The sequence below is a fragment of the Hermetia illucens genome, chromosome 1 (genome assembly GCF_905115235.1).
Source record: "Hermetia illucens chromosome 1, iHerIll2.2.curated.20191125, whole genome shotgun sequence".
NCBI lineage: Eukaryota > Metazoa > Arthropoda > Insecta > Diptera > Stratiomyidae > Hermetia > Hermetia illucens.
Genome location: NC_051849.1, coordinates 37,926,587 through 37,938,908, shown reverse-complemented (window position 1 = coordinate 37,938,908; position 12,322 = coordinate 37,926,587). Strand labels below are relative to the sequence as shown.

General features: G+C 39.6%; 1 protein-coding gene across 1 annotated transcript in view; it reads left to right on the top strand.

Annotated features, from left to right (window-relative positions):
* LOC119657789 (farnesyl pyrophosphate synthase-like) overlaps positions 1-11,964 on the top strand; it is a 64,368-nt gene extending 52,404 nt beyond the window's left edge. Inside the window, exons 2-8 of the mRNA XM_038064876.1 lie at positions 1,216-1,307; positions 1,401-1,471; positions 1,643-1,783; positions 10,646-10,849; positions 10,920-11,077; positions 11,174-11,400; positions 11,471-11,964. Of these exons, the coding sequence (XP_037920804.1) occupies positions 1,216-1,307; positions 1,401-1,471; positions 1,643-1,783; positions 10,646-10,849; positions 10,920-11,077; positions 11,174-11,400; positions 11,471-11,652 (1,075 nt within the window). The 3' untranslated portion in view covers positions 11,653-11,964. The remainder of the gene's footprint in view (positions 1-1,215; positions 1,308-1,400; positions 1,472-1,642; positions 1,784-10,645; positions 10,850-10,919; positions 11,078-11,173; positions 11,401-11,470) is intronic.
* Positions 11,965-12,322: the final 358 nt, after the last annotated feature.

Below are 12,322 nucleotides of genomic sequence, written 5' to 3'. Positions count from 1 at the left end.
AATGCCGACTGTCCTGTGTGTTTAGATTTGTCTTTGTGCTTGTCTTTGCTGTGAGCTTATCATTTGCACGGCGTTACATGTGACGAGAAGAAAATTGAAACATACTTTTATTAAAAATAAAGAGGGGTAAATATAACGAGACTGTGTGGATAGCCTATATTCTACAAAGGAAGGGACAAAAAACATAAAATAAATACTGCTCGTTACTAACAAGTTTTGAATTTTATTATTCACCTCCACGACAACAGTCTGTTCGATATTTAGTAGCATCAATTTCAAAGAAGTGATATTAACTTTCTAGATATCTTCCAAATAGGTATGCTGTAGTTACCATTTTTTTGGCCGGGATGTTACTCCCTGACTATTTTACGGATTTGCATATCCATTTTATCCATCAGAAGAACACACGTCAAAATTATGCGGTAAGGGAAAAATAGGGCTGATATTAGGTAATGGATTGGCCTGGCTATACTTACAACTAACAAACGCTGCAAGGTCAGATGGAGGAGTTGAGTAGCATGAAGTGAGGAACGTTTATGAAATTTTAATGATTTTTTAAGGTTTTGTGTAAAACAACGGAAACTGCTCAACCAAAAAATCTGAAAAAAAAACACGAAACTGCCACTTCATGGCGCCTAGGCTCCAAAATACCCTACATTCCAATATCTGTTCAAATAAAGTTAATAATAGTGAATTGCTATAATTTTTAGGAATTGGCTGCAAAACCTCTCTTAAGTTCATCCAGCTATGACAAAGGCTATAACATGGATGATCCCACCAAATTTGGTGGAACTCGCATTATTACTAACAAAGATATAATAGGTCAAAGTTGTTGCTTCTTTGCAAATTCAAGTCAATATCATCCGAAAGTGGATATTATCACGTAATATATGCATTTATTACTTGCTAGGTACAAGTGGATACTCATTCGTCTTTATAAAAAGAATACATAAAACCTTTCATATCTGAAGCTCCAGCTTCTTAATTGGGTGATGTTTTCAAAACAGGATCAATTCTGAAGGACTTCAATAATTATCGAAACATTCAATAAAGTCGGCTACATGAAAAAAAATCTGAATTGATGCTAATTTTTATTGAATTATTATTATTTAACTCTTTTCACTGAATAAATTATAACCCTTCTACAAATACCCAAATTAAATGGGAAATGTAAACTACAATCATAAATCAACCATACTTTTTCTTTCATTTCAGAACTTTATCAACACTTAATCATTCGGTACCATTGGCTGCTCGTGCATCTGTTTCAAAAGATGAAAGCCGTGAATTTATGGCCGTGTTTCCAGGTGAATTTATTTGCTTATTTAATAAATAGCTATATATACTTGACAAAAGTTCACAAATGATAAACAAACTTCTTCTATTCTTGTATTTTTTAGATCTTGTTCGCGATTTAACAGAGGCAATTAGCAAATATGATCCAAAATTTGCGGCCAAATGGTATGCAAAGGTAAATGCGTGAATATTTAATAATGGTAATGGTTTCAGATCTAATAAACATGCATTTGAAAAGTCTTCAACTATGTAAATTAAATGTGGAACATTCTTATTAGTCTGAAAACATTTTCTTTATACCCCGAGCAAAATTAACTTTTTTTTTTTCACAACATTTATTTTTCAGGCATTACAATATAATGTTCCTCGTGGCAAGAAAAATCGTGGCTTAGCCACTGTCCTCACATACAAACAACTTGTGGATAAATCAGAGTTAACACCTGAGAATGTCAGGTTGGCTCAATATGTTGGATGGTGTGTAGAAATGGTGAGTAATTTCTATTATTAAATTGATTAGTTGATTCCATTTGCGCAATTAAGCATAATCTTTAATAATAAAGCAATTAAATGCAATATTGGCGTCTAATTATAATATGCTGCCGAGCAATAACAAAGTCCTATGTTATTTACTAAATATAAAATTCCAGTTATCACGACAAAAGTCGTGCTTCCACAAAAGAAAGTGTTGACAAGATGCTATCTTGAGGCATATTAAATTTCAAAGTGACGCAGATTATAATTGAATGAGTTCTCAACTGTCTATTGGTTTCCTTGTTCCAACAGCAATTAGAGTGTGCATACTCGTATCAACCAAAATGAGATAAAATGAGGAGATACCCTAAAATAAACAGTTTCACTATTGCATAAACAACTCGAGGAAAAACGAGCCTGTTGTCATGTCGCCTACTGTTTACATTTTATTTACAAAATTCTACCAGATATCAGAGTCTTTTATCTCCCTAGGCTCCGTATGGTTCGACCGCTTGTTACGCACATACTTTTCGCACTCCTTCAGATAGCAAATTGTAAATATTTATAAGCGGTACATAGACTACAATGCGGCTGAAAAATATTTACAATGTTTTGTGACACATAAGTGATGGGAAAACATGCCAGAAAATAGATGGATACAAATCGTTTCGCCTTTGAAATTCTTTCTTCCTTGTAATTGTGATATTTAAAGACATATTAGCAATTTATTGCTAATTCAAAATCATGGTGGCAAATTGAATTGATTCTACAATATCTTTATAGAAGGATCATATGATCCGAGTGTAAATTGCAAAGTAAATGTTTTCGATTAGTTAAAGCTTTTATGACTATTAAGCCTTCCCAGGGATGGCTGCATTTATTTGCCTCGTTATTCATAGAACTGAATAAAAATAGAACTAAGGATGGACCCCAAGTAAAATGAATTGTTTTTTTAACAAAATATTTGTTATGCAAACTGCGAAATTAATACAGCTTCTAGAATAGTTCTTCGTCTACAGACTCAAAGATTCCCTCTAGTTCTCCAATTGGTGAATCTTATATAGCCCTTCTATTCGGATAGACCGTATCTTGCCAAGAGTCCTCAATTTTGTTGGCAATCATATATGTTTGTTTCATGCTAGTGGATTGAAGGAAAGCGAACCAAACTAGAAATCATAATTCTTCGTATTGAACCCTAAGGAACTCTGTTCAAGAAGTGGGTTTGGAATAAAATCGATAGAACTTTCCAAAAAACAAATTAATCAATAACAAATCGGGAAACCGAAAGCTGGACGCTTCAGGTATGTTGTTAGTAATAGTGCGATTTCCACCAAACTTGGTAGGATCAAGCTCTATATTACAGCCTACATTGCTGCATTTCGTGGTACTAGGATGAACATAAACTGAATTCTACAGCCAATTGCTGAAAATTAGAGTAATATGCTATTATTAACTCTATTTGAAGGGATATCGGTATGGAAGGTATTTCGGAGCCTAGCCACCATATAGTGGCAGACCTTTGGTTTTTTTTTTCAGATTTTTCGGTTGGGTAGTTTCTATTCTTTCTGGCCCCGTTAAATAAATTATCACTTTCAACCCCCCGCACTCCCCGTCTTTCCAACAAATATCAAAACTAAGGTCAGCTTCGGAAAGTACTAACTGATACCTTTCATTTGATACCCCACATGTCTATATTTGTTTAAAATGAATTTACACCGCCTTTTTGCATGTATGGGGACCTCCCCTTAAATTCGACGTAAAATACACTTCCCACCTTTCTATCAAATTTGGTGTCAATCGCTGCTGCAGTCTCCGAGAAAAATGCGTGTGACGGACAGACAGACAGACAAACAGATGGACAGACAGACAGTAAACCGATTTTAATAAGGTTTTGTTTTACACAAAACCTTAAAAAGGAGAATTTTCCCTGTTTGAACCGTATCAAATCGTCCGTTGTAGGTCTCTTTAGAATTGAGACGGTGGAATATACCTCCAGAAGTTTTCATTGGAATTTTACTGGGGGGTCGTACGACTCCAGTTGCTGTTCTACAAAAGTACTTGCCGACACGTACTACTATTGCACATCTTTAGATAGTTTGAAAATATGAGCGACGTCCTTGGGACAGTGGGAAACTAATAAATTTTCAGAGTTATAATTAGCAAGGATAAATAAAGGTACACGAGGAACTTAGCCTAGAAAGAAGTTAGAGATGTTATCTCTATCCCGCTATTGAAAATAAAGTTTGAAGCTATAGTGGGCTTTTCCCACACAATCTGTCGTTCTCGGATATTATATTGGCTTCACTTATAATAAATATGGGCTCTATACTGGGGAGGCTAGTCAAATTATTATCCCGAGTGGAATTTTGCCAACATGTGCTGTGAGATTTTTACCTGTATCCCATCCTGGTTGACAAGTCACACAAGACCTGACCCAAGCGTTCAGGCTCTTCAGTTCCTTTCAAGAATTTTGCTCTTTGATTTAATTTGAGCCAAAACCAGTACTCCGAAGTGGCAATTTTAGCTTGGAAAACATAAAGAAGGTAGACATAGTTCGATGATCAATAAACGAAGCAATTAAATGAGAAACGAAGCTGACAGACATTAGTTATGAATTTCTTTTAATAATAATTATAGAACCGCCGGAAGAGACGGCGATATATATTTTTTTTTTAAATTCACCGTTGGTGTTCTCGTGGTCGAGTTTTTATTTTTGGTCTGCCCTTCAAGCGTCCGCTCCGGGGTGCATCGATGGATTTTGCTGAAGTATGTTTTTCTTTTGCCTTTCGTACGGGCATTTGGGGGTGCAGTGTGCCGTCATCAAATTAGAGTCTGTTCAAATTCGGTACAGCCGCGTCCTCGACTCATCTCGCACCGTTTAACTTAGCTATTGTCATGTCTCTGGACAACAAAGACGCGGCGGGCCCATCGGACCCTCAGGTGACTGCCCCGCTGTGCGCGTCCTCCTTTTTCGCGGGGGAACCCAGAGCTGTGGTTCGTCCATCTGGAGGCGCAATTCCAGATGTCTGCAATCACAGCGGACGCGACCAAGTTCAATCACGCCATTGTAGGCCTGGATGAGGAGACCATCCTCCTGGTGGCAGACATTGTCAAAACGGTGTGGGCATTATAGAACGCTAAATGCGCAGACTGTTCCTGACCGACATCCCATTTCACTCATCCACGACTTTGCGCATCATCTCGCAAACTGGCACATCCTATCACCAAACATCCCAAAGATAGCAATATGCACACCCTTTGGACTCTTCGAGTTCACGCTGATGGATTTCGGGTTGTGCAATGCGGCGCGAACCTTTCAAGGGTTCATCCTGCATCGGTCCTGCGAAACCTCGACTTGTGTTTCGTGTATTTTGATGATGTTTTGGTCGCTCCTTCCACTGAGTCTGAGCACTTAGCGCATCTCGAATGCATTTTTTAACGTCTCCTTGAGGCCGGGTTAGTCCTAAACGTTGAAAAATGCAAGTTCCTCCAGACACAGGTGAGATTCCTCGGCCACTTCATTTCTCCTGACGGAATACAGCCCGACCTAGAAAAGGTGCAAGCTATCTCAAGCTTCCCGCATCCGAAAACCGTCAAGGATTTGTGGAGGTTCTTGGGCATGCTAAACTTCTATCGTCGTTTCCTGCTCAAGGCCGCCCAACTCCAGTCCGTTTTGAACGCGTACTTGTCTGGCCCCAAAACAAAAGATACACGAGAGATTGTGTGGTCTGAAGAGGCTGTCCGCGCGTTTCGCAAATCCCGACAACAACTGGCTGATGCTACACTCTTGGCATTTTCTCGACAAGATGCACCCCTAGGCGTTTTTGTTGATGCCTCTGACATCGCAGTGGGTGCTGCTCTTCACCAAAAGGTGAATCAAGTCTGGCAGTCATTGAGCTTTTTATCTAAACAGTTGAACCCCGCTCAACGGAACTACAGCACCTACGATCGAGAACTGCTCGCCGCTTATTTAAGCATGAAATACTTCCAATTCTCTCTAGAAGACAGGCCGCTCACAGTGTTCACTGACCACAGTCCTCTCACGTATGCTTTAAAACAAAAGCCCGACAAAGCGTCTCCTCGTCAGCTTCCATACCTGAGTTTTATAAGCCAGTTCACGTCCGACATACAGCACTCGTCCGGCAAGGACAACATAGTTGCTGACGCTTTGTCACGTGTCTCCGAGGTAAACATCCCCGACTCACTCGACTTCTCGGCTATCGCCAAGGCGTAGGAGGATGACGCAGTGTTTCAGAGCATCAAATCCATCCCCAAATACAAATTTCGGGAATTTCCCATCTTCGGCTCGAACCTTTCTCTCTGCTGCGAGTACTCAGAAAAGAGACCCCGGGCATACATTCCGGCCACTTTCACAAGGAAGTGTTCCACGCAGTTCACGATTTAGCGTATCCAAGCATCAGGCTAGTCACCGAAAAATATTTCTGGCCCTCCATGAATAAGGACGTCAACTCCTGGGTCCTCCAGAAGTGTAAGGTCATCAGGCATGTAAGAAAAGAAGTGGGCTCATTCCCACGCACTACCAAGCGATTCCACACAATACACCTCGACATCGTAGGCCCTGCAGTGATTATCACTGACCAGGGAACGCAATTTGAGTCTACCCCTTTTTCGGACAGGCAAACTCTTGGGATTCAAACGCCAGCGAACTACTGCATACCACCCGTAATCCAATGGGATGCTAGAGCGGTGGCACCGGACACTGAAATCCGCCGACGGGCTGAGACATGCATTGTTTGGAAGCTAGTTTTTAAAACGTCTTTAAAGAAGGACTTCTCTCCTTCTCGCTCTTCAGTTCCCTATATGAAACTGCCATCATCGACCATCATAGCCAGGGTAAAACGGTACACGGCCATGAGAAAATTTGGTATCCCGACGAAATTGATAAGACTAACTAGGCTGACCCTGACCAATGTGCGAGGCCAGATAAAAGCAGCAGGGTCACTCTCAAGACCATTTGACATCAACAACGGTCTACGACAAGGGGATGCCCTAACATGCGTCCTCTTTAACCTGGCCCTCGAGAAAGTGATCCGTGATGCTGAGGTAAATGCAAGAGATACGATCTTCTTTAAGTCCACCCAACAATCGACATCATGGGAAGAACGACCCGAGACGTACAAACTGCCTTCATCCAGATCGAGCAGACGGCGCGAGATCTTGGGCTGCACATCAATGAAGGCAAAACAAAATATACGGTGGCAACGTCAGCACCGAAAACCAACCAACCAATAACATCAAACCGCACTGGTCAAACGAGAAAGGTAAAGGTCGAAAATCACAATCGATTACAACTACGACGATGAAATCCGCACACGGTTGTTGGCAGCCGCGATACGGTCAAAGCTCTTACTGTACAAGACAATGATCTTGTCAGTCCTCATGTATTCCTCGGAGACTTGGGTTCTTAGCAAGAAGAATTGCGAACTCTTGGTCACGTTCGAGAGAAGAATCCTCTGAAGAATTTAATGAATGCTCAATAAAGGACTCTTGTCACAATTATCATGTTATCTTTATTCAATTCAGTTTAACTAGTCCAACGTAGTGTGCACCGTGACACAAGGGAGTTTGTTATTGCGCTGGTCAGGGAATCGGAGCTGCCGAGTACAATCTCTGTTATTAACGCAACAGAAGTGTTCGATATTCTGTGTGCGTTGCTGTCGGCTTTTGAAAAGTCAATACAGATCTCTCTCGCCGTCCCGAGCTTGTAATTTATTGTAATTATCTTTATAATGGAACGTTCAGGTGACAGCGATCGCTTTATTTGCTTCCCAGTTGGCATTTTTGTAAATTTGCCAATTGGTCAGCGTTTTACCGTCGAGGAACTTAACTCAAAGCCAACTATCTTGATGAGTCACTTACCTGGTTTGGTAACCCCGAGGGTTGGATACGCCGCTCTGTAGATCGCGTCTTTAACTTAGTTCCACGATTCTTCCACATTCTTAATGACTGGTAATCGCGTAAGTGAGACTAGTTCTTCTTTCTTCACACGAAATCGCCACTATTTAATGAGCGGCAGATCAATGCGTTCCTCACGCTTTTTCATCGATGGCTTAATTCGCAGGACCGCAATCAATGGCCGATGTTGAGGTGCGATGGTCTCATAGGGAACAGCTTTGCAATCAGTGACGTTGGCAAAATGTCGGCATTTTATGATAATATCGTAGATTTGCGTTCTACTGTTCCCGCTAAAAGGTGTAGGAAGATGGGACAATCGTTTGATGAACCATGTATTCATGTATTAAAGTCGCCTGTAATGATGATATATTCATAGGCAGGCACGCTACAGGTCTTTGTATCATCAGTTGACAGAAGGCATCTTTCTAGACATCAGGTCGAACTGTTGTTTGTCGTGCGTACGCGGTGAAGAAGTGAATAGTGCGATTAGCTGATATAATGGTTAGTTTCATCAGCCAGCCATCAAATCGTCCGAGTTTTTTAATGTCATCAGGGAAATCCTCAGAGATCGAGTGTGTGGGCTACCAAAATATAGAAGTTTATAGCCATTTTTACGGCGTTCGCGTTCTATGTTGCAACTTTTTGCACCAGACCATCGGATTTCTTGTAGAGCGCAAATATCAATGCGCCTTTTCCGAAGGGCTCTTGCGGGTTCTTCGGTCTTTTCAGTGAGGGTGCCAATATTTTGCGTTCAATACCCGGACTTTTTTCGATAATTTTCACTCCGGCACAAGTTTTCTCTAAGTATGTTCTTGCGGTGTATCTAGCGAAAAAATGAGTAGAAATGATTGGACGGTTTTTCTTTTTCGATAGTATTTTATTTTAATACGCATATATCGTGTTATACGTGCCATACGTATAGCACCACTGAAGAAAGCAACAAAACATACTGTCTAATCATTTCCACAGATTTTCCCTCTACAATCCTGGTGTTATGCCGTTTACTATTCTAAATCATCAGGATCTATTTTTGCACCCTACGTAGCAAGGACGTGATCTATCAAATCCAGTGTAAGCTGTATGGGGGATGCTGAGCAACAAATCCATTGGATAGTAGTTTCGAATTTACGTGCTCATCATTTAGTATGGATGTTTGCCGACAACTCTTCTATTTGTGTCCGAGTATTAAGGAAATGACAATAGGTTAATCGGTTAATAGGTTAAGGTTAATCCTTCCAATACATTTTCATGCAAAGAAAATTTGGTCAAAAATGGTTTGCTTGTAACCAGTTCGCAGAAATGTGAAACATGCTTGTCTGCCACGAGTGTTACGCTGAGGTATGCATCGTTAAGGGGCTCATTTTTTAAAACCTCTTCAAAGAAGGACTTCTCTTTCTCAGTCTTCAGTTTTCTGTTTGAAACTTCCATCTTCCAGATCCCAAAGCTAATCCCACAAAGCAAATGAAGAAATTTCGCTAAGCAATTGTGTTCGCTAAGCATAGTGTGTCGTTATAGAGAGAAAATTCGGGTCATGTTTTAGCCGTAGCCTAACCAATCAAATTTTTTTAAAGTTCAATCAAAACTCGGGTCCAAGGAGAATCGCTCCTTTCCCCCTCTCCCATTCCCTATTGAGGGAGCTATATCTAAACATTGATTTAATTTTAAGTTCATGCCTTTCGAGAAGATATTCGATTTTATTTCTTGGTAACGCAATCAAGTGTTGATTTTTTTTATACCAACGAGTGTGTGACACTTATTTGGTTGTAGCAATGCACTTTTTTAATTTGGAAGGCAGTTCAGGATCGTTATCTCAAGAGTGCAAGTAGACTAAAGATTCATTATCAAAATTTTCACGTCCAAGCACCTTTGCAAAAGCAGACCTGATCAAAGTCCAGGAAAGAGGTGATCTTCCTCTAGGCTGGGAGTTTTCTCGGGAGTCCGGAATGTAGTAACAAAACTGGATAGATTTTCCAATTTGAAAGAACGCATAAATTTCAATACTGGTCCAGAGTTTTTTTTTTGAAACAGAGAAACAATAGGCTGGGGTTCCGACATTTTCTATTTACAGCCCTGAACACTGAACTCAATTATATTTTTTAACCGGGCGTCATAATAGAGGTGCTTGGGACATCAACTTCCCGATCTCGATCTTGTTGCCCGAGTTACAACTGTTTCTATCTGTCTAAGGGGCACAGATGTAAAGACTATGGTTCCCCTCTTTCAAAACAAGTATATATAATTACTATAGCTTATGGTAATTCCTAAAGATCTTCAGAATTACAAGTGGCTGGGACGCCAGAAATTATATTTGATGACGTTATAAAAAATATTTATGTTTGCAGACTGATAAAGCAACCCGAATGAGAGAAAAATGCGGTGTCGCTTAGGTTAAATTCCAAAACGTTAAATAAAGTATATATGTAAAAGCTCTTGCCGGTGTTGTTTGTGCATAGAAGGAATCTTTTTTTTCTGCGAAAAGTGGGCAAAGTCGCTCCATGAAGCAAAGTCCTCAAGTTGGAACCGCCAACCTGTAGTTGTAGACAGTGGGATTCTGGTCGTACTCCCAAAATTAATCCGGGTTTGGAAAGTACCGTCTAATTTTGTCTACATGTGATTTGCTTTATCGTGTTCTCTTCAACATACAGATTGATGAGCACTTGGATGAATGAAATATGTCGAACTTTTATTAATTATTTGAAGCAATGCTTTCTGTTTTCTTAATCTCAAGAAGGTCTTATCAGTTTTGTATTCACGCAAATGCAAATTCTACGCAAATTGCATTAAGAGATTGAGGTCGAATGGACAAAAAATATTTAGATAGATCGATGACGGAGATAGAAATTATAACGGCCGGTCTCTGGCCTAAATCGCTTCTTTTGTGGACGCTACTCGCTAATTTTATGTATTTTGTCAACATGCTGTATGTCACGTTTCGCTAAAAAAATTTCTTGAAAATTTTCAGCTCCAAGCAATGTTCCTAGTTTTCGATGATGTGATGGATGGAAGTACAACCCGTCGTGGTCAACCTTGCTGGCATCGTATGGATGGTGTCGGATTGATTGCAATCAATGATGCGCTGATGATCGAAAATGGAATTTATCATATTTTGAAGAAATATTTCAGTCACACAGAATATTACACAAAATTAGTGGACTTATTCAGAGAGGTAGGTGAAATGTTAGTTTGTTGCTGGATAATGGATTTGTTCATTGTTGGACTTTGTGTTTCTTTTAAAGGTTACACTGATCACAACTACTGGACAATCCTTAGACGCACAAATGGCTAACAAAGATCCTACACATTTTACAATGGAAAAATACAAGACAATAGTTGCTAATAAAACTTCATATTATACATTTTATCTTCCGGTCGCGGCACCGATGCATATGTGCGGGTATGTAAAATGAATTATTTAATTCCAAACAATTTTCCGAATCAATCGTGCTAGAAATATTCATTAAAACTTACATCTTTGCAAAACCATTTACAGATTTACAGATCCCGAAGTATTTCGTCAAGCCAAAACCATCCTTCTCGAAATGGGACACTTTTTCCAAATCCAAGATGATTTCTTGGATTGTTTCGGTGATCCCGCCATAACTGGCAAAGTAGGTACTGATATCCAAGAAAACAAATGTTCCTGGCTAGCAATTGTATGCATGCAGCGGGCATCAGATGAGCAGAAAGCAATCATGAAAGAGTGCTACGGACAGAAAGGTGAGGACCTCAACATTCCCTAAAATCCAGTACTTTTGCATCCACTAACTGAACTCTTTACTTCCTCCAGATCCAGCTAAAGTTGCACGCGTCAAAGAGCTGTACAAAGAATTAGGCATTCCCAACACATACGCAGTGTATGAGGAAGAATCTTATAATATGATTAAGACACACATCCAACAAACGTCCCGGGGTGTGCCACATCAGATATTCTTGAAGATTTTAGATAAGATCTATCAAAGAGACTCGTAAATAGGTTTCTCCCCGTAAACTTTTAATTATTCTATTTTAACGCATTTTTTCTTTAATTCATGGAAGGAACGTTCTTTAGTTAGTGCAAGTCATTATCTATTGCTATTTTTTAATCACGATTTAGTCATTGTATATTCGATTATATTCCTCTCAAGAGGGCGAACTGAACAAAGTAACTTAGTCAGTCTACACAATTGGTTAACATTTAATATCGCGGTTTCCTGTCAATTCGATCGAACTGAGTAATGATATGGTTATAATGAAAATATAATATTTGTAATTTTATAGTGTTAATAAAATATATTTTATACGGAGCCATTGTGTTCTTTCTTAGCTTCTCCTTTCTAAGGTTTAACATAGATACAAGAGCTGAATACCCTTTACAAATAGACTACCTGTGTGGTAAGCGGTTAGTTTTATATTCGGTTGCCCTTTGCTAGTGACCTCATCAAAGAAAGCTCGAACACTTAAAACTGATCAATATCATTTTGAAGGATGTTTCCAGAAGCAATTCTACTAGGGGTGTAGAGGATCAGGATTCGCAGAACGTTAAAAAAAGCTTTTTTGAGTAGGCTACAGTCAATTTTGTAATGAGGAATTTATTACTTGGTTCTTGACCCCCTTTTACTATTGTTTTTACGGAAGGCGCTCAATGTGGGCCACTAGAAAA